This window comes from Rhagoletis pomonella, unplaced genomic scaffold (assembly GCF_013731165.1).
Source record: "Rhagoletis pomonella isolate Grant_MI unplaced genomic scaffold, Rhpom_1.0 Rhpom_scaffold_00007, whole genome shotgun sequence".
NCBI lineage: Eukaryota > Metazoa > Arthropoda > Insecta > Diptera > Tephritidae > Rhagoletis > Rhagoletis pomonella.
The window spans coordinates 69,271,471-69,294,304 of NW_023458561.1; the positions used below are offsets into that span (position 1 = coordinate 69,271,471).

Genomic DNA, 22,834 nt, shown 5'->3' on the forward strand with positions numbered 1-22,834 from the left:
AAGATGCTCAAAAACAAGGTCTTTTCAAACAATTACATTCATGGACCAGCTGAAGGAGTCGATGAAATTAATGAATTTTCTGCTTCCCCAACAACGGATGTTAGAATTGATGATGACTATGCAGACATTGAAAACTTGCATATTCAAAGCTTTTATGATGCTTCATTTACGGAAGACTTAAGTAGCCCCCTTAATTATAGTGACGGCTCGAGTCACGTCATAGATTTGGCACGCCAAATCCACTCATCAAATCAGATATTCAGAGAAGAGTCGATTAACTCGCTGGAATGTTGCCAACGTATCGGTCACGCTAACCGTGCAGAACAAAAACTAATAGCAACATGTAATATTAATAAGAGTAATGTGTCACCGCTAATATCGGAGCCTGCATCGAGTTTATCGGAGCATTTGGTACAACTTACACCTATTCATTTGCCACCAACTTTTGATGAGGTATTGGCAAGTTGTGTCAAACTGGACATTCCTGAATACGAATTTCAAAGGCCCTTCTACGGCAATCCGGACGATATAACACAGCTGAAGGAAGTCGGACATATAGTCTTGCATATTCCAGGTAATCCAAAATTTTTGAAGCTTGTTTTATTTATATATATATATATGGGTGATTCCATACAATATTTACACTTCAATATTTTTTTTTTTTGGGTGAAATATATTTTTTTACATTTTTTATCGAAAAAAAGAAGACACCTATTTTTTTATTTCGTCATGACATTCGAAAATCTCGAAAAAAAATTCACAGAGAAGTACCTTTTTTTTAATTGTTTGCAGTTAATAAACTATTTGTTGTAGAAAATCAGTTAAGGTATCAAAATGTGCGTAATTACCTCGGCTTTCCATGAGAGCGTGAGATAGATTTAAAAAAAAAATGCATTAAAAAATCGAATTTTTTATTTTTTTATTAACTTCTTCATGTTTGGTTTTTATTTTGTTCAACCTGAATAGTTGTCAAGCTTTATGGAGTAAGCTGTAAAAATTTGAGAATGGAAACACCAAAACTGTAAAAGTTACGAGTTTTTTTTATACCTACGTACATAAACTTTAGTATACACTTTAGTTTATTATAAACGTTAGGTTATTTTAATCAATCTCATACTCTCATGGAAAGCCGAGGTAATTACGCACATTCTGATACCTTAACTGATTTTCTCCGACAAACAGTTTATTAATTGCAAACAATTAAAAAAAAAAAGATACTTCTCCGTGACTTCAAAATTTCGGGATTTTTTTTTGTTGAGATTTTCGAATGTCATGACGAAATAAAAAATAGGTGTCTTTTTTTCGATAATGAATGTAAAAAATATATTTCATCCAAAAAAAAAAATACTGAGGTGTAAATATTGTATGGAATGACCCATATATACATATATATGTAAATACAATACATATATCGTCGTTTAAAGTACAAAACCTCGTATCAAGATAATTCAAAATGGCGTATGTGATGTTGCGTAAATTTTGCAGTAAACCTGTCTTATTTCAAAACGGTTATCTCAAGAAAAAGTTGGTCATCTGAGTGGAAGTCCTGAATACCAGGTCAGCAAAATACTATGAATAGGTCATAAATAAAAATAAACTGCTTAGTATACTTAAAGAGATTTGGTAAAAAAAAACACCCTAAAGAACTATTTTCCAAAAATATTTAGACTTACTAGACAATTTTGGTTGCCGGCAATAAGAAAACGTGTCCCCTCATCAACAAGTTTATTTATTTATTATCGTCATCGTATCGATTTCTTAAGCCGATGCCAGATAAAACTTTGTGGCTTTGCGTGACGCAAAGGTATTCCACAATGAACGCCAAGAAAACAATTTTGTGCTGCTTTTTTACTCTTCGAAATTGCTGTGAATTTCATATATTTAGCTTTAAAATGATCAGCAATGCAGTTAAGTTTTATGTTTCTGCATGAAAACTCGAATTTGAACGAAACAAAATAAATATTCAGCCCCATTGCGTGAGTCGTAAATTAGGCTAAATTGTACGACTCGACAACATTGGCATTGTCTACTGTCGTGCAGAAATAAGTAAACGACGAAAATCGTCGAAAAATATGCAGTGCTGCCAAGTTTTTCCGCATTAATACACTAGTCGAGTGGAAATTTCAGGCAGTGACGTGAAGTTTTCGATACGATTCGACTCTCGTAAAACGACTTGCATTCGGTACGACTCTCGCAATGAGCAGTAAGAGCTAGTACCGTCCGAAAGCTCAACAGTACAGATATATCAATTAATTAATTTTTGTATTTTTTGGATTATGACACTATTGAAGTAAATTAGCGATATGTATGTACATATTTGTTATTTATATGTAAATAACAGGAAGCAAGCTTAACGACTGCGATGAATTTAAAAGTGTTCTGGGCGATGAACTCCGCGGCCTTACTGACTGGCGCCGTCGGAAACTGTTGGCGATTAGCGGTCCTTCCGCACTCACCATACCATTTCAACGCAATACTCAAAGCGTTCGTGAGTACTTAGCCGAACCTAGAAAAATAATGATGACACCTTTAATTAGTCCGCCAACCCGTCAATATGCCAAGTTGTGGCTGAAGGCCCGCGCGCTTTTGTCCAATGATGCTGAATGTACTCAGCGGAAAGGTAGTTTGGAGGAAAGTCCCATAAAAGTAAGACGTCAAAAGGTAGCAATGATATTAAACGATAACGTGGGCGGAGAAGGCGAAGGGGACGTGCTGGACAATACAAATTGTATTACACTTACGCCGCCAACGCCAGCAGGTGATTTGAAAAAAACAACCAAATTAAAAAATGCGGCCCTTACAAGTTCGGATGCAAGTTTCAAATCTCTCAGAGGATGTGCGAAATTCTCTTTAGATAAACGGTTCATGGCCAGTGCCAGTGCTGGGTTGGGCGTCCCATCATCAGATGACAGCTTAGCGGCTTCTCAAATAGCGAAAGCTATAAGCGAGAAACCTAGGGCTTCTAACGATTCCACCGTATCAAGTCAAACCGTGTTGGATGCACTGAAACGACACTCATTTGTTAAAGATTTGCAGGGGAGCCCCTTGCAAGCGCCCCACAACCTCAGCTTCGGTTTAAGCAGCGCGTCGCTGGACAACTCCTTCGGCTTCAAAGTTAATTTAGAGAACTTGCAGCAAGCCAAAGCCGATGTAGAGGTAATATATGTATATGGAAAACTCGATGCTATATCGGCTAAATTTCAACTAAATTCTAGTGCAATTATATAACAACAGTTGTTCTTGAGCTATTTGTACCCACGCGCGGTAATCTGCTGCCAGATCCAGCGTTCGATGAAGTGCGTTGCCTCTTTTACGCCATCGAACATCGCTCGCCAGCAACGCCAAACGAAGGCACCGCTCATTTGCCACAAAATGCCTGTGGCTGCATCATTGTGAAGGATATTGACAGTGAGCGGGACTGCCGCATGTTCGGCACGGGCGGCAATGACGATATCGCGATGCGTTTCGTGCACAGCGAAATCGAAGCATTCGAGGCACTTGTGGAATTGTGTTTGCATTGGGATCCGGACATCTATGGTGGTTATGAAATCGAGACCGCCTCTTGGGGGTATGTACTGGAACGCGCAAAGCAACTTGGCTTCAATATCGCACCCTTGCTGTCCCGGGTGCCAACTCAGAAAGTACGTGAATATGTAGATGAGGATCGGGAGCATTTCACAGATTTGGATATAGAGGTGAGTGTGACTGCGTTTGGACTGTTTTTATTGTTGTTATTAGTTGCATTATTTGGAAATACCTGCATATCATAGTCATCAATGCAAAAGGCCAATTTTTGCAAAATTCTAAATTTCATTTGAAACCATTTTTTGTATGTTCTTTTTGTGTAAAGCAACTTTTTATTTTAACTGACTTCAAAAAAGAGGAGGAGGTTATCAATTCCTCGGAATATTTTTTTTATGTATGTTACCGCGTAACTTTGGACTACGTTAACCGATTTCTATAATTCTTTTTTTTTTGTAAGGAAAGGTGATACCTCAGAGGCGGTCCCATACTAATTAGGTTTAGATCCGATCATTGGATCATAAAAAAAATTTTTTTTTCAAATAATTTGGTCTCGAAAATAAATCTGGCAACGCTGCCAAGTAAATTTACGTGTGTTGTTTGTCGCGAAATAATAAAAGTTAATTCGTCTGGTATTCTATGTACTGAATGTAATAAATGGATCCATTCAAAGTGCACCGGTCTGGACTGCTAAGAATTTAAGCCTACTGCCTCGAAGGTCGGTCAAGAAAAGACTTTTAAGTATAAATGTACCGCCATCATAAGTGAGGTTACTGTCTATGTATCGAATGACATGTCAGAAGCTGATTGTGATGAGTCTGCCACCAAAATCATTGAGGGCATATTTGAAAAATACTTCATCCGTTCAAAATTGGCATTGAAAACAGCTTAGCAGATGTTAGGGCTGAGTTAAAGAAAATTAACAAACAAAACGAAACCATCACGAAACAGTACTCCGAAGTAGAGAAACGGGTTAGCGTACTCGAAAAAAAACATAAATAACATTGACTCCCGCACAGCTATTCCTGATAACTTCATAGCTGAAATAAACAACCGTAAGAAGAGGGAGAAAAACGTGGTAGCACTCAACTTGCCGGAGTCCACGAAAACTGATGACGTCGACTGACTTAGAGATGACCGTGAGAGGTTGGCTGCTGGCCCCACAGGAATTGATCGAAACTTTGCCAGCCCGGAAACTTCGTAGGCTCGGCCGTCCGTCCGGTAGTAGACCCCGACCGCTACTAACATAAACACCCTCAGAGGTGGTCATCTAACTGCGTTACGCAACGAGCTCAGTGAATCAGACCAGAAGGACAGCAAGACGATTAAATACATTGGTGGCATCCCAAGGTTGGTGGACAAACCGAAGTCACACACACGCAAGCGGGCAGACAGAGCGCCAAAAAACTAATAGTTTACTATCTAGCTTAAAGATTTCTTAACCTCAACCGCAAGCCTCGGAAGCAGATGTTATAGGTGCACTCGTCTATCTCGGATGACGAAGTTACCGATGGTACATATGCTATTTTTTAGAAAGGATAGAGATCAACTAACAAGCATCTACGACCGTGGTGGAGGTGTGTTCATAGCAGTCAAGAAGGGTATCCGTGCTAGTAAAATCAGGGGTCTAAAATGTGATCTAGTCATAGGATGTGTATATATCCCACCTCATTCACAACCGGAGACGTACAAATCCCACCTTATATCAATGTAACGAACTCGAATTGTAAACTACTAATCATTGGCGATTATAACTTTCCAAGTAGCTCGCGTCCTGAAAATTTTGAAATTTTCCCCACACCGAATATATTCTTAGTTGATGTCAACAAGCTAACAACGTGCCAAATTCCAAAGGCCAGCTATTGGACCTTTGTTTCAGGAAGTAATATTTCGAAAGTATATATACCCACCGTCCATGTCCGGGTAATATTGGCATAGACACATCATATCTGACAGGAAGTGACGCTGATTTAAAAAATTTTGACACCTGCTACAACGATGTTTTTACACAGCTCTTAAACCTAAATGCTCGAAAAGGCGTAGGCCCAGATGGGTTGCCACACGTGTTTTCGAAAAAATGTGCTATTCGCCTTTGCGAACCGATATGTCACATCTTCAGCAAGTCCCTTCAAACAGGGATCTTCCCTTCCGCTTGGATGTAGCTTATATTAGCCCTATTCATAAATCCGGCCCGAGATCGAATTTTTGTAATTATTGGCCAATATGCATCCAGTCGTCGCTGGGTAAGCTCCTGGAGAAAATGGTACTGCCTCATATGACCTTTGCCTTCAAAACCATTATAGCCACAAGGCAACACGAATTCAATGGTGGCAGGTCAACGGCTACTAACCTGTATAAGTATATTAATTACGCTTTGATTTCAATGAAACATACACCGATTTAAAGTATATAACTTGATCTAATCCAGAAATGTAAATCCCGATATATAGGGGGCGTGGCATCTGACATATAGACTAAAATGTGAAAACCACTATATCTCTAAAACTTATTATGCTGGAGAACTGAAACTTAGCACAGATGCATAAATTGTAAATACCCTACTTACGGCGAAGAGTGCTAGATAATGGGAAAGGGGGCGTGGCACTGCCCATACTAACTCAAATTCTCATATCGCCTATCTCTGCAACCGCTTATGCTAACTTCCCGAAAATTGACACAGCAACATATGTTGTCAATAGGTTTGTTCGTCGAAAATCCAGCAAGAATTATCCAACACTCAAAATATCAGAGGGTAAGAAAAAATTCTCTCAAATTCTCTCTCATGTTGAGAAACTTGCAAATTTCTGCACGAACGCAAATTTGCAGGAATTTGCAAGTTTCGCTGCCAGCTGGCGTCCACGGTTGCATTTCAAACATAAAAATTTTTTATAGAATTTTTAAAATTCTTTCGGATGGCCAAAAACAGGATATACATGTATATTTCTTGTTGTTCTGATTTTCTTTAACATACATTTCAATTTCTTCATCGTACTAGCTGTCGGGTTTCTTAAATCGACTCTGGTTGCAATTGCATTCCGATTGCGAATACCATTTTTTTCAGCCGAATTAAGTTCAAATCATTGGAATTAACTAAATTAATTATATCAACAATTATTTACTTCCTTTTTTCATAAAAAAATCGCTCGTGTTTATAAATTTTTAAATTTAACGAACTAATTTATTCAAATTATTGTAGACAAAAATGCAACCATGCGCCACAACCACATGTTTTTCGTGTTTGCAAATTCTTGCTGGCAAAATTTTTTCCAGCAAGAATTTGCAACTTCTCTCCAAGAGAACTGTCACTTTGCTCTCACAATTTTTGAGTGTTGGATAATTTTTTGGTCTGCACGAACGCGATTTGGGCAAAAATCGTGATAATTCGTACAAATTCGTACAAATTTTTTGCTCGACGAACAAACCTAATACCGTACTTACGGGCTTATTTACAGTTTGAATTGTTTGACATATCATTCAGTGATGAACATCTCATCTATACATATACATATACATATTTTTTATAAATGAAAATCGAGGTTCCTCTTTCGGTCTATTTCCAAAAGCTACTGAGGAGGAGACTTGGTAGAATTAGCATTAATCAATCCGGTATTAACGCTCATAGATCGATTTTCTCCTATAAATTCGCTATAGATTATGGTGGTGGACTTCAAAATAGTAATTCGCATAAAGGACTTAGTATTGGTGACAGGTAAAATTCGAAAGTGTATGAAAAAAGATGTCGAATTTCGACAACTGGGCGATACTAGTATTATTAAATGCGTGGTTAGACAAGAACAAGAAGGCAAAAACACGCCTTCTTACAGGGTTGAGTGTAACATCAAACACATTATGCACCGGGGAAGGGCAACATTTTTTGGAAGAAACGAAATCGCCATAAGCGTCAAATATTTTTAATTTTTGATATGCCTTGGATGAAGGTGAATCTCACGTCAAACTAAAATAATATAGGCCCTTATTAAGAGTTGCATTAGATTTTCGATCTTCGATAACCCGCGAATGTGAAATTCGTATTATAAGCTATGCAACCGCGTCGAAATTTTCGATGAGTATCGAATTTGCTGTCGAAAATATTTTTGCTTTCAATGCTGTAGCATTGTAAATGTGAAAAATGTATGATTTTGCGTTGGTTTACTTACTTCGTGGCGGCTAGAGGCACGATTACGATAACCGAGGCGACAAATTTTGAACAACGACATCGATAGTGGTTTTAGAAGTAAGTATAACGGTATAATTTTTTTTGATGGGAAACGAAAACTACAGGAGTTACCAAGGGTCAAAGGTAAAATTCATACTTTTTTTTTAAATCCAAATATGTACTTCGAAAATGAAAGCACGGATTTCAAAATTTTTCGTGTCATTCAATATGAATGCCTTTTATTCACGATACGAGGAAAGGGAAAAGAGAGAAAACTCCCAGGGAGTTTCTGTTCAGAATCGGCCTGTATAGCTGGCACGATAGAGAGATAGAGAGGGGGAGAGTGATGCACTTCCGTTGCACCCTTTCGTAAAGGTTTTTCAATTATGAAATGTTTTTTTTTTTTTCTTTTTAGATGAAATTGTGCGGCCGCATACTATTGGATGTTTGGCGTTTGATGCGCTCAGAAATTGCGCTCACTTCGTACAAATTTGAAAATATCATGTATCACATTCTACACAAGCGCTGCCCTGCACACAGTCATCGCGCACTCACCGAATGGTTCGAGGTGCCCTATACGCGATGGATTGTCATTGAGTACTATGTTGAGCGTGTGCGCGGTACGCTCGCGTTGCTGGAGCAGCTGGATCTCATTGGCCGCACCAGTGAGATGGCAAAGCTGATAGGTATACAATTCTACGAGGTACTGTCGCGTGGCTCACAATTTCGCGTTGAAAGTATGATGCTCAGGTGGGTAGACATTAGGGTGATTGCCTCGGTTTTTCCAAACCGGTTTCAACAATTTTTTTTCGATATATGTACCTATCACACGTTTAATAACATACAGAATTATTTAAAAATTTCAATTTTGTGAGCAAACGCAATCAAAGTTTGATCAGTTCATACAATGGGTATACCTTATGTAACCAACTATTTTATAGCTCAGAGAATTACAGGTTAGGTTGGGGTTAAGTTAACGCCGCGAGCCGATAACGGAATTTCGAAACTTGGATCCCTTAGAGCTCAGTATTTTTTCCATCTTAGCCTCGCTAAGGTCGGACTGTCTAAAAGTAAGTGTGGAGTTGATTCCACTTCATCTTCCTCTTGACAGCTGATACAAAAGGATCAGTCGAAATTCCTAGTCTCACCGCATGAATACCAATCGCACACTGGAATGTCAGAACCCCCTTCACTAGCCCTTGAGGTAACGTGTTTTAAAGTGCCCTATCAAAACATTTGCATATCAGTCTCTCTAGCGTTTTTAGCAAAAACGAAGAGACTGATAAGCCTAAAATCCCTATGGGAAACATGAGCAATTTTTCCAGTCTTCGGGATGTACCCAACCAACGATACCTTTAGAGCTCTTTGCAGCTGCGCAGGCATGATGCCATCAGTCCCCGGCGACTTTAATGGCTTGAACGAATTTATCGCCGAGGCCATGTGACGAGCGTCCAGAAGATCGAAGAAGTATAATATATCACAAAGAAGTATATTTGACTGTACTTCGAAGTACGAAGTACAAGAGCGAAAAAAGAAGTACTGTACTTTTGAAAGAAGTACGGTTGGTCACATTAGGTATACCAAAAGACAGATGGAAAGACACATATCTTGGCCATTTTTGGGAAGTTTAGTCCTCTGTTAGGCTGAGAATATTCTCCTTATCTGGGTTATTAATTGTATGTTTAAATCTTCAAAAACGTAAATTTTGAGTTACATCTCTATAATAATGAACGTGCGATATATAGGCGGTTTTTTTTTTAAATCTTAATTTTTCGAATATCGAAAAAACCGGATTCTTTTTTACCGTTTTTTTATTTCGCATAAATCTTGACCTCTCAATAAAAGTTTACAGTTTTTCGAAGTTTTTAAGCCTTTTTCAAGTGGACTACTCATTTGGAGATGAAGAGTATATAAAATTTGATTCCAATAAATCAATGTTTAGCGCTTAAACGTTTTCTACGTGTTTGACCGAGCTCCTGCGATTCGCGTTCTGCTTCTTGATGTTGTGACACAAATGGAGAGATCTACTTTTTCACCCCACCTCCGAAGATGTTTTTTTATTGAACAAGTACACTCGCTATTTGAAAATTTTTTCTTTGAATTGTTGCTGGAACCAGAAATTGAACCATGGACCTCCCGTGTGGTAGTAGGCACATCTAAGAACTCGACCATGACGACGCGGTCAGAAAAAATGTAAAAAAGTTAATATAGGACCAAACGTGAATTTTTCACTGATTTTAATTTGCTTAACACTAACTTGAAACCCGGTTTTGAAAAAATACGTATAATCGAACATCCGGTACAAATAAAATAATAAAAAGTAAACTTATATTTTTCATTTGAAGGATAGCAAAGCCTCGTAATCTGGTACCACTGTCGCCGAGCGTACAGCAACGCGCACACATGAGAGCCCCTGAATATTTGCCTCTCATTTTAGAACCGCAGTCGCGGTTTTACTCGGATCCAGTCATAGTATTGGATTTTCAAAGTCTCTACCCGAGCATGATAATCGCTTATAATTACTGTTTTTCCACTTGCTTAGGACGTGTGGAACATCTAGGACAGTAAGTATTCATTTTACCTCACCTCTTGCGCGCCTACAATACATTTTTTTCTTATTAAATAACTAATTAAATCCACTTTTGTGCAGCTCTCCTCCATTCGAATTTGGAGCGTCACAGTTGCGCGTTTCGCCAGCATTGTTGCGCCGTTTGGTGGAAGATGACCTCATTTCCATATCGCCCTGTGGTGTGGTGTTCGTTAAAGCCTCTGTTCGCGAGGGTATTTTGCCGCGCATGCTCAGTGAAATCCTGAATACTCGTCAAATGGTTAAGCAGTCCATGAAGCTGGATAGATCGAACTCTGCGCTACAGCGTGTACTACACTCCCGTCAGCTGGGTCTCAAACTCATGGCGAATGTAACTTACGGATATACGGCGGCTAATTTCAGTGGCCGCATGCCGGCTGTCGAAGTGGGCGATTCGGTTGTTGCAAAAGGCCGCGAGACGCTAGAACGCGCCATACGAATGGTCGAGTCGAACGAAAAGTGGCGCGTGCGGGTCGTGTACGGTGATACTGACTCGTTGTTTGTGCAGGTGCCTGGACGAAACCGGGAGACGGCTTTCAAAATAGGCGAGGAAATCGCAGAGGCGGTCACCAAAGACAACCCGCAGCCGGTCAAATTGAAGCTGGAGAAAGTGTATCAGCCCTGTATACTGCAGACAAAGAAACGTTATGTTGGCTACATGTACGAAACAGCAGATCAAACGGAACCCGTGTACGAGGCTAAGGGCATTGAGACAGTGCGCCGAGACGGCTGTCCGGCTGTTGCAAAGATGCTAGAGAAGGTATTGCGCATCCTATTCGAAACGACGGATGTGAGCCAAATCAAACAATATGTTTGCCGCCAATTTAGTAAACTGCTGGCTGGACGTGCCAATTTGCAAGACTTAATATTTGCGAAGGAGTTCCGCGGATTGAAGGGTTACAAGCCGACGGCATGCGTGCCGGCGCTGGAATTGACGAGGTTTGTAAAAATACAAATGATAATAATTATTGCCGAAAATTGATTTGCTCCGTGTGTAGAAAATGGGTACAGAGTGATCCGCGCCGAGTGCCGCGTTGTGGTGAGCGCGTTCCATTCGTAATTGTCAACGGGCCACCAGGCGTGCCATTGATACGGCTTGTGCGCAGTCCGCATGAAGTACTCGAGGACGAAGGCTTGAAGATCAACGCTGTTTATTACATTACCAAGGCTATTATACCTCCTCTTAATCGCTGCCTCCTTCTCATTGGAGCCGATGTGAATGAATGGTAAAATATTCGGCGAATTATATTGAAATAAACTATTGATTGTCGCATTGTACCATCCATCCCAGGTTCGCTAGCCTACCGCGCAAACTTCTACTCGCACCACCAGTATCCGCAGCTAATAAACTCAATAGTGGTAATTATGTGGCTACAGCGCATCAGCCGAAGAAAAGCACAATTTCACAGTATTTCTCAGTTACGAATTGTATAACTGACTGTGGGCGCCAGACAAAGCAGGGCATCTGTGAGGTATGCGTACAACAACCACAACGAACATTTGTTACGCTGCATGCAAAAATGGCTAAAATTGAACGGGGTTATCAGCTGGTGCAGCAGATATGTCAAGCATGTTGCGGGCGAGTAGGAGAGTTGAATTGCTGTTCCCTAGACTGCCCAGTATTGTTTGTGAGTGAGGTGAAGCGGCGAGATCTACAGCAACTCGAACATATGCGCAGTCTCTTAGACGAGAGGTTTTAATTTTTATATGGAATGTCGTACATGGATGCGTAAAAGACAACAGGATTTTGTTAACTGCAGGTTTGGACGCGTCACATGTTGACCTCTTCACACTTTATTAAATCAATATCAGGTTTAAAATTTCCAAGTATTTTATTAACATTTTGTAATATTTAGTGCACAAAATGTATCGAGCCCATGTAGCGAGCGTAGGGAACATGCATGTATTGTATTAAAAAATGTCACAACTTGTACGTACATAATTATGTACTCATGTACGAATGCACACCATGATGATGGTAGTATTGTTACATTACTGTTTTTTTTTTTACAAATTACAAAATAAAATTTTGCCAATAGATGTACAATTAATAATTTGTGATTTGTTGTTTAATAAATAAAGTAAGGTAAACACTGATTTGTTTTCCCTTACATTTAATAATTAATTTTAATAATTTTATGGCACTCATGCAAATGTGAGTGAAAGGTGCTGCAATAATCCATAAAAAGCCAATTTACAATTTCTTTAAACGCTAAAAATTTCATAGCAATTCGAACAATATCTCAATCAGTGTATAATCATGATTGTTTACAATAAAAAATTGCAAACAATTCTGAACATAAAAAAAAATCTATTGCATGCAATTATCCACATTTAAAATGTTGGTGCATATATATCTATCTAATGCATGGGCAGCGGTTCCAAATATTTTGAGCATACAAATTACTTAATGACGTTATACATTTAAGGCAAAATTCAATTGTAAATATACATACAAATATTGAAAAAATAATAATATATTGTAAATGTGTGTGGTGCAAATTTCTGCATAAACGAATCCTTGCACGGCTATATAGCTACTAGGTAGGCGGCTCGTTAGAAGTGTGAAACAATGATAACGGTTGACGGGTGGGTTTGTTTGTGTTGCTTTTGTAATTGCGCACCACTTACATAAGTGTGTCGCTGCTTAATGATTGTGTTTGTGTTTACTACACAACTACTATAAATTCCTACTGAAACTGGAACTACATGTCCATTTCAAACATCATAGCGTTCTTGTGTGCATCGGCATCCGACGATTCCTGAGACTCCAGACGTGAACGTGCCGATTTGTGGCCACCCTTTGCTGCGAAGTGTTGCTGTTTGTTGGCAGTGAATTTGTTGGCATGTTTGCCACTAGCATGTGTCGGCTTATGAATACTGTTGTTGTCGGCATTATCGCCGCCGCTGGATTTCGATGCGAAGTACGTTGCATGAGACTCAAAGCCCAGTGGCTGAAAGGAGACCAAAGGGGAATTGTTAGAAGAAAGTAGCAATAAAATACATATTTCTAAAAAAAAGAACTTTATTAAATCGAATTATGCAGTTTGTCGTTCTAATGCCTCCCTCCCTTCTACTCTATTATATATGTATGCATATGTATGTACCTACACACACACATTCACACCTGCAGCGAATGTTAATAGCATATCGACGATGGGGAATAAATATGCAATAACAACATTGGGCATTGAAAAGGCTATAAACAAACGATTTCAGAAATAACATTGTCCTACTTTTGCGGCGAAATGCTACAATCGGTGCAGTAATTAAGCTAAGAAATAAATAAACAAAGGCGCTGAACAAACAGTCGACGAGTGATTACGAATAAAATGCACGAGTGACCGTCTCATATTTACGTAAACATGTCGGTACATACATATTAACACAAGAGATTTGTATAATTTAAGGAAGGAATAAAATCTTAATGGCTAAATTGGCGTGCGCCAGACATACAGCCGCAGACGGGACGACAAGTGGCACTTGTTAACTTACACTATATACATACATATGTAAATACATACATACATACATACTATGTATATCGGTGGTTGTTCATCATCTGTAAATGGGTACATCAAGTGGACATCGCTATCATTAGTTTATTTATTTTCCTTTAGCAAGTCGTTGTTCATATTTATATAATACCTACATATATACATACATACTATTTACATATGGGTGTTTCCATAAAAATTTAGAATTAGACTGTTATGGTACTATGTATTCATTTCCTTTGCATAACTGCTTTATCTTTAGATTTAAAATAACCAAGCACACACTAACCTTACTGTTGTCTTCATAATCAGCGGAATCGCCTTCGCTGAGGCGACGCTGCAAAGCACGCTGTTTGCGATCACGACGTTTTTGATTCTTCTTTCGTTGCCCCAAAATACTAGAATTTAGCCTAAAATAAAGGAAGATTGTAAATTTAAAAGTAATTTAAGCACACAAAACAAAACAAAAAAATAGATCATTTATATTGAATAAACGTTGCTCAATTGTTTTATTAGCCGCTCAACGAATTCAATTAATTTATAAATTGAGCAATTTAGCGATAAAAAAGTCCATATTTTGCTACAAAAAATTAACTAAATATTACTTGTTTTAAGTTTTTATTTCAACTCAAAGCAAAAACTCACCTAAACACTTGCTCCTTGATAACCTCATTAAATCTAACAGTCTTTTTGCAACTCTCCGAAAGTCCATTGGAGACATTCTCCTCTGGTATGTCGCTGAATGATTGTGAGAAGCGCAAACTGCTCCCCACGCCACCGTCCACAGAGCACGAGAACGACGAGCATTCATCGATAGACGAACAGCTATCCGAAATCGACGGACGCGGTCCATAGCGGCTGTAGCGTTTCAAAATGCCCTTAAAAGAGGGAGGTAGAGTAGAGCCACCGCTACTCACAACGCTATCGCCACTACGGCACTCCGAATAGCTTCGCTGCTTTCGTTGTTGCATGCCATTTGGTACAGCCACCGACTGTGTTTGCGAAGCGGGCGCAATCACGTCGGAGCGTTCTGGTGATGAGTTTTCATCCGGCGAGTTGGACGAATCACCGTTTATAGTTTTGGAAGCCTCTTTTAGAAATTGTTTCTGCTGTTCCTGCTGTTGTTGCTGCTGTTTCTGATACACTTTAATATCATCGCACACAGATTCGGAAAGAGAACGGCGTTTCTTATTTTTCTTCTTTTGTTTTTTACTCATTTTCTTCGGAGCCGCTTCGGTTGCATGGGATAGCCCATCCTCGTCTTCGGTTGTGTTGGCCGTACAAGTGGACTGAGTTTCGTTAGTTGGCTTTATTTCAATTTCGACAGAGCGCTCACATTCCGAACGTTCCACCGAAATATCCAGTGAGGAAGAAAGTGATATCGGTGGCGTTGGTGGTGACTTCTTACGCGATTGTCGACACTTGTAGCCTATTTGTAATTTACCCTTTATGGTGTACTCTTTCAGGTCACTGGCATCGATACCGACTAAGTAGTTTTGTATACTCTCACAGGAGGTGGCTAAATTGAGATTCAGTACTACATTATTTTCCCAAGCCTCAGCTTCGCAAGAGGATATTTGCGCATTGCAGGCCTCGGGTAGTTGCAAGTAAAATGCGTAATGTGTGGGATAATAGCCGCTACCAATCGAGGAAAACTGCAGATGTGCACTCTTCATACTTTTGAGCATTACAATTGATTCCGGCTGCACATTGCGGACATGTAGGACCAAAGACATGACGTTGTCTAATACATTGCAATCGAATTTGGGGGGCAGCTGGTACTGAATGGAGCTTTTGAGGAAATTGCTTGGAACACTAACCGTCGAAGGTAATTGTGGTGTTACTCCAGTAGGCACGCACGATCCAAGTGCTATGAAGTAATGAATCGAAAAATATACTTTGAAATGATTTTGTCATTTTTTAACATTAATAACAGACCCAAAATATTTAATTCAACATAAAAATTTGTGCACCTGGGCTACACTACGAAAATGAAACTTCACTCGACAAATTTTTTTTTCGTTTCATGTATTATATATGTATGTATTTATGTTTATAAAGCGGTCGAACAAATTATCGCCGCACCACATTTTGACAAGTTTAAACATTTTATTTATTTTTATTTAATTTTGGTTTTTTTTTTTTATAAAACTAAAGTTTTTTCTTTAACAAAACCCGTGAAAATCCAGGTTTCAAACTTTATGCAATATAAAAAAAAAAAAATTCAACAAACTTTCGTAAAAATTTCCTAGAAAGATTCTGAGTATGCCGTTTTGCGCCCCACTGAATTCTAGTAGAATGAAGTACAAGTTTCAAATGGCTAAAAATTGCCGCTGAATTTTTCGATTTTGTTGTCGAAGATGTTACGGTTTTCTTCTATGCAAAAATTAATTGTGTGGGACAAAAAAGTCAACGGTAATTTTTAGCCATTTGAAACTTGTCCTTTATTCTACCAGAATTCCATGGGCTGCAAAACTGCATACTCAGAATCTTTCAAGTTAATCTGTTCTTTTAAGTTGGCCTTGGGGCCAAATTATATTTAGTCTTAAGTTAAATGTTATCTAGTCTGTAAGGTTCTGTAAAACCATAGATAGTAAATTAAATAAAAAAGCTCGAAATTTTTAGGAGTTTGTTGAATTTTTTCGTGACAATTCTTTAATTCACTACCGCCGGTAAAGAAGTTTCACTTCAAAAATCCGTCGATAAATACATTTAGAAACCGTTACCTTTATATTTGGAACGTGCAAAAATTACATGCAAATTATACTCACAGTTTGCATTGTCTCCTGATGTGGTGTTGATGTTTTCCTCAACCGCATCACTTAGCTCTTCAACCGGTGATTCGCTATTTGTCTGCAAATTTGCATCTTCGCGAATGTCACTCTCAACGCCGCTGTCCTCGCGATTAAGTTGAAACAGTGTATCGTGCATAGCGCGTTGCTTTTTTGGATTATTCTGCACAACTGGCAGCGTAATAGCCAACTGTCGCTTATCCGTATCGAATCGTGCCTGACCGCGTTTGTCGTTCACAGCATAAGGGAGATCTAAATTGAGGCGATACTTGGCACCAGAGCGTTCGCTCAATAAATATAATGACTTGGCAGTCACGTCTAATTTGCAATCGGCAGTCGACTTGAGTAGAGGCAACTCAATCTCAATGACCAGCTCACGTGGTACCGTCACACTCAGCTTAGCATCCAGTTCGTAAGTGTATTCGGTGAGATCAATGTCACGACGATGCTTGATGACGTATTTGGGAACGTTGAATTCGGGGTTTGTTGTTGAATTCTGTGTTTTCATCGGTATTAATTTAGGTGTGTCGGCATCAGCTGAAGGCCTCGCCGGCGATATGTCATCAAGTGGATGTGGTTCAGCCGACTCCGATGGAGCATTTTTGGATAATTTTCGTATCACAATTGGCCGCGCCATGCCCTTAAATTGCAGTTTCGGAAATTTCAAGTTCGTGCGATCTAATTTTACCTAAAACGAAAATGAAAAGTAGCACAGAAGATACGTTTATTATTTGATTTTTTTTTTCATTCCGTTTGGAATCTGCTCACCTTGAATTCCCTTTCTACAGCGTCCAGCGCCGTATCGATGAGGCACTTACGGAAAGCGGAATCTCGTTGTGACAAATACAATGCTTCCGGATGGAAAATCACATCGTACACTCGACAACGTTTGCTCTCTGCATCCACGTCTTCACGTGGTGGTGCCTGAGCCAGCGGAATGGCCCAGCTAAGACCGCGATTTCCCGTTTCTGGGTGTAGACACACCTCATTTGTTGGACGCGCCACTTCAGCATTTTTCGCCACATTTACAAAACACTTTGTTACCCCATCGGCTGAGGTTTTAATCACGAATCCCGGTTCTGGATTTATAAAACGAACGTCGACACCGCGTTCCGCTTCGAACTGTTTGATTTCTGCTTCGTAGAGTTTACGATTTTCCGGAGATTGTATCTCTTCACAATATTCGAAAAATAATTTACGAAATTCTTCTTTTTTTAAAGCATCTTCGATACGCGCAAACTCCTCCTTGGTTATATCAAGATATTCCGAGTCTCCGCCGCCGCCACCACTGCTACTATTTCGTCTTGGGGGCGGCGGGCAATGTTTATTTCTCGCGGAGGAGTTTTGTATGGCGGCAGATTCGGACATTTTTGTAACACAAATTTCAGTCGAAATGTATGATAACTTTTTTTTTGACACACTCTACAAAAGTTAGATCGATAAAAAATTCTTTTTCTAAACACCGATTTTTCAGCACTTTTTTATTTAGATTGATTATATGTATTTCCAAGGGAATTTTTTTTATATTTGCATTTATTTCCCTATTTTCAACACACTGTAAGTCAGTTTTTAGAGTTATTTAGAATGTTGATTTATGATTTATGTAGTTTTGTGGTTGCTAATGCGTTTGAGAAGGACTTTCACTTCTTTCGGAATAAAAGATGAAATCCTGAAATTAAAAAAAAAAAAAATTACTACTATAATAAAAAACTACCCACGAAAAAACGGTAGTTCAACGTTTTGATAAGTTTCTAATTTTCTTTTAATGTTCATTAATTTTTTATAAAGTATTATTGGCAGGTGGAAAAAAGTCATGGTGACCTAGTCAATGCCAATGTTGCCGAGTCGTGCATTTTAGTCTAATTTATGACGTCCGCAATGAGGCTGATTAAGTGACTGGATACTTTTCTTACTGGAGAACTCATTAACAGAGCTAATTATTCTGCAATAAAGCTATTTATATACAGTGGTGGCCACATAATTAGGCACACTACTTCTTTATAAGTTTTGGCCACTTATTTTTTCTTTGTTGATTTTTAAAAATATAATGATTATTTTAAAAAATGAACTTAAGCTTATTTACCTGAACTGCTTTCAGAAAAAGTAAATGACTATCCTAATAAGTACCGTTTATGCAACACTAGGCTAGTATTCATGTTTTGATACATTTCTTACTCAGTTGTGCTCTCTGTTTTCAAGTTACCTTGTTCACAGCGCACACGGTGTTTTTAATTTAGTTATCTGAGTTTTATATGCACTTATGTACATATGTATGTATGTATGTATATGTGTTAATTTTCACATTGCCAACGCTCACCCAACCTCTCTTATATTCATAAATTCTGTGATACAAATTACTAAATACTCGCTTACTACGCATCGCTTTTAACATACTTTAACGGTACATATGTATGTATATATGTACATTAGGGTGGTCCTTAAATGCAGGAAGCAAATTTTTACATCAGATTTCTAAGTCTTCACCCCCACGTCGATGATACTATAATTGAAGATATCACATAAATTTTCGCCCCGATTGGGGTCGGTTACGGGGTGGCGCATAGGGGGCAAAGTTCAGATTACCCTATGAAGTCGTCTTAACCGACTCCAATCGGGACCAAAATTTATATGTGATATCTTCGACTATGGTACTATTGATTTTGGATATCAGATTAAAATAAAATTAGTTTTAATTGTTTGAGTCTCTATAGAGGATACGCCTTAACCGCTAACCGCCTTCAATTGGGACCAAAATTTATATGTGATATCGGTGACCGTGGTATTACCGACAGAAAAAAATCGTTCATTTGATTTTTTAAGGACCACCCTAATGCACATATCTTTATGAATCTCTAGCAATTATTAAGGTATTTTTATATGGTTTATATACATACATATGTACGTAAAAATGCAGGCATACGTATTATATGTATGTATGTATGAACTATATGTATTTATGCGCGCATATGTACTTAATTATACGAACAAGTACAATCTATATAGAACATAAGCATTTTAATACACACAAACAAATACAAAATAGATGGTCATTAAAATTTTAGTAAAACATCAATCAGATATTTTGTATCGGGATAGACGAGCAAAATGTGATATCGCTAGTTTATTTTATTACCAACTTAAAATGTTAGAAGGTTCTTGCACAAATTAAGATAACAAATAAATAAATTGGTAAATAAGAAAAGCTAATAGAAAGGAAACATTTAAATGAATCTGGTGATGACGTTGTTGCTGTGTATCCGGTGATGACTTTGTTTGTTAATATCATCAATGGAATGTAGTTTTCGATTTTCTTTCCTCAACGTTTAAGATATTGTGATTTTAAATAATATCAACAAAATTTCTGTGAAAATCACATTTACCTATATGTATCAAATACCTATCAGCAACAACCCTTATTATATAATAAACTAATTTCTGCATTTAGATCTAAGCAAATGTGGTGGTATATGGTTATTAGCAGGGAACGGATTTTATGGAAATTGCCTTTTTTCTGTTAAATAGGTAGAGTATATTCGATTTAGCTTTCTCTGATTCCATATATACACATTTGATGTTGCCTTTTTTAAGATATTTGCCTTTCCTACCTTAAAGGCCAGTACGCAGCGCTCAATAAAAGCAAAACCTTCATATAAAATGGCGTATAAGATATAACTAAGAAAATTTCTTGTGCTCTTCTTCCTGACAATATGAAGGTTTTAAACGTTCCATATTTAAATTGGGCGCCACTTGTATCAACTCAAGTCGAGTGCACGTTTAGTACATTCAAGGCTTTTCTTCACGAAAATCGAATGAAAATGCTACCAGTAAATTTTAAAATGCATATTGTGGTTTAATGTTACTACAACTATAGAGATTAAAGTTTTGTGAGTTAAAAACTCGAAAGGAGAAAATATACAAAGATTCAAAATATAAATTTTTCATATAATGAAACTAGTTCATAGTTTTTCTCTTTTTTACTTGTAAAATAAACATTTTTAAACAAATGGTTTTTGCCCGTTTTCGCGATTTCTAGTGCCTATTTCGCTATTTTATTGTGCCTTTTCTAGCCTATTTCATTATTAGTTTTTGCCTTTTTTATAGGTTTTTAGGTCCTAAAAATCCGTTCCCTGGCTATTAATTTGTATAATTGATTCAGAGGTATTTTCTTTATATAAATTAAAATTAATCACAATGTTTAGTTTCTCGAAAAGCAAACATTGGAAGGTACATATTTATTTAATATTTTTTTTTTGTCAAACTTGTTTTCATTTTTTTGTTTGGAATACCCAAACCGAAACAAATTTAAAAGCACGAAACCAAAACCGAAACATTTGGCAAAACCGAAACCGAAACCGGAACGTTATTTTGAATCGGTTTCATTCTTTGAATAATATATTCTTTGACGTTTATTATTTTCATATATGTAGATAGTAGAGTACAGGAATAAACATTTTAGAATAAAACTAAACACAGGGTCACCCAGCGGTCTCCCAGCGGTATTCCAGAAAAACAATTGTTTGTTCAAAAAAAGGTAAATTTATTATTTTATTAAGTAATACCGGTTTTTAGCTTTCGAAAAAAGAAATAAAAATCTGCTCAAGGCCAAGAATCCCAGGATTTTCGGGACCTTAACAAGGCCGGGATCCCGGTGTCCCGGGATTAACATTCCTAGTAAGTACATACATGAGTACAATGTATGTATGTATGTACCTATCATTTGATATTTATATATTGTTGGTTTTAGTTGACGAACAACGTGATTTAGGCGTGATTCCAAGCTCGTTCTTGGTAGATAAATATGTGCTATATGCCCACAGCAAAATATAGTTTTATCAATATTTCGAAATTTTTACATGCATATGTACGTATGTATGTGCAAAGATACGCGCACATGCAAAACCATGGAGCTATCCAATATTGTTGTTGTCATAGCAGTAGGAGCTACATATATCGTGAATACCGGCTCCAAATCGATATAGGTTTAACAAACACAGAAATTAAAAAAAAAACCAACAAAAACTAACGGCAAACACCGGTTTTCCTCCCTACGGTCTACAACTAACTACCGACCCCAACATACAACCAAGGCTGCTTACATTTCAACTATGCACACACTCCTGCGACCGCGACGGACGACTGCGTCGACAGGCCACTCGCTACTGCTACAAAACTAGATTTGCCTTGGACGCAAGTTGCACCGCCGGCGACCCGGTTCGTATGCCATTGCATTACATGTGTGGTCACGCGTTTGACGAGCGATGTCAGTGACATTTGCACTACTTTTCCATCCAAGATCTTTTCTCTACACCGAGTCGGTGAGCAAGAATGTAATTCGACTGTAACGCGGCAACGTAATGTTAAAAGTGGATAAGGCTTTTAAAATATGTACCCTTTTTATGACTACTTGGAACTAGACTAAAATTAATATGTACATACATACATGTATTTAATTATAACCACACTGAGCTGATTTAATAATCTCTAGATTTTAGTACCCCGCTAAACACAGGTTTTTTATGATGCAAGTTTTACTTTCCGATGCTAAAAAAAAGTTTGGTGTTAAAGCATATTTTATAAACACTTACATAGAGATTCCAACAGATTTTCAAGAGCACGACAGATGGTATTTTATCGCATACAAATATTTTATTTAATATTTCTTAAAAATTTCCAAACGTTCCAGCCTCGTGTTTTCTACTGCGCAGCGGTCTTTTTCGTTTCCATCCCCATATTTTCTAAATTTTATTTTTGTCATCTTTTTTGCTTATTCTGTTTTGGAGCGGAAAACGGAAAACATCTGGTAAAATTTGTTAGTGACGACAAAATACGGCTACCGCTTTAGAAGTTACCCGGTATTTATGTAGTCCCTCAGGACTAAACTAAATTCTAGGACTGTTTAGGTTTGCCTCAGGGTTTTTTTTTTTGTATTTTTAACCTCCCTAAATGCTGTATTTTAAAATTCGCAAATTTACTTGCTTGTATTAAATTTTGGGCTAGCAATTTGATGTTACTTCTTGAGTACCCGGTTCAAAAGCTAGACGTAACTAATTACACTTCACTTATTAGAAAACCAAGAGAAAAGCAAAATGAGGTGAGCGGCGGCCTGCACAGCTGTGAAGAAAAATGAAGTGCACGATGTTTCTGGAACTCCACTCCAGCTGACAGTGTTGGTTAGCAGTTAAATTACGTATGCAAACATCGTAAATAGGTATGTATGACTTCAAACTCACGTTTGCTAACGTTAGGTAAAATGAAAAAATCTCGATAAGTGATAACGAAA

At 38.0% G+C, this 22,834-nt stretch overlaps 3 protein-coding genes across 5 annotated transcripts in view; 1 reads left to right on the top strand and 2 right to left on the bottom strand.

Annotated features, from left to right (window-relative positions):
* The window catches only part of LOC118743437 (rhythmically expressed gene 5 protein-like), a 243,331-nt gene that overhangs the window by 194,246 nt on the left and 26,251 nt on the right, over positions 1-22,834 (bottom strand). The gene's annotated exons all lie outside the window — the stretch shown is intronic.
* Positions 486-12,735, top strand: LOC118743435 (DNA polymerase zeta catalytic subunit-like). 3 transcript variants are annotated; one of them, XM_036476096.1, is made up of 6 exons: positions 486-574; positions 8,094-8,428; positions 10,024-10,242; positions 10,329-11,204; positions 11,264-11,491; positions 11,557-12,735. In XM_036476096.1, exons 2-6 carry the CDS (start codon positions 8,094-8,096, stop codon positions 11,963-11,965), a joined length of 2,067 nt encoding a protein of 688 aa, XP_036331989.1. In that variant the 5' UTR covers positions 486-574; the 3' UTR covers positions 11,966-12,735. The 3 variants fall into 3 exon arrangements, with proteins under 3 accessions (XP_036331989.1, XP_036331990.1, XP_036331991.1); XM_036476097.1 differs by lacking the exons at positions 486-574; positions 8,094-8,428 and adding an exon at positions 3,625-3,695; XM_036476098.1 differs by lacking the exon at positions 486-574 and having other exon boundaries at positions 8,359-8,428; positions 10,029-10,242.
* LOC118743432 (protein kintoun) lies at positions 12,079-22,281 on the bottom strand. The gene is made up of 6 exons (XM_036476087.1): positions 22,140-22,281; positions 17,323-18,223; positions 16,534-17,242; positions 14,408-15,632; positions 14,052-14,172; positions 12,079-13,219 (listed from the first exon to the last, which is right to left on the bottom strand). Exons 2-6 carry the CDS (start codon positions 17,920-17,922, stop codon positions 12,971-12,973), a joined length of 2,904 nt encoding a protein of 967 aa, XP_036331980.1. The 5' UTR covers positions 17,923-18,223; positions 22,140-22,281; the 3' UTR covers positions 12,079-12,970.

Coding starts and splice junctions, on each gene's coding strand:
- LOC118743435 (XM_036476096.1), top strand. CDS start 8,094: ATGAAATTGTGCGGCCGCATACTATTGGATGTTTGGCGTTTGATGCGC. Junction 10,243..10,328: donor CGTGTGGAACATCTAGGACA/GTAAGTATTCAT, acceptor ACTTTTGTGCAG/CTCTCCTCCATTCGAATTTG. Junction 11,492..11,556: donor GGAGCCGATGTGAATGAATG/GTAAAATATTCG, acceptor CATCCATCCCAG/GTTCGCTAGCCTACCGCGCA.
- LOC118743432 (XM_036476087.1), bottom strand. CDS start 17,922: ATGTCCGAATCTGCCGCCATACAAAACTCCTCCGCGAGAAATAAACAT. Junction 17,243..17,322: donor CTGTAGAAAGGGAATTCAAG/GTGAGCAGATTC, acceptor TTTTCGTTTTAG/GTAAAATTAGATCGCACGAA. Junction 15,633..16,533: donor ATCAGGAGACAATGCAAACT/GTGAGTATAATT, acceptor ATTACTTCATAG/CACTTGGATCGTGCGTGCCT.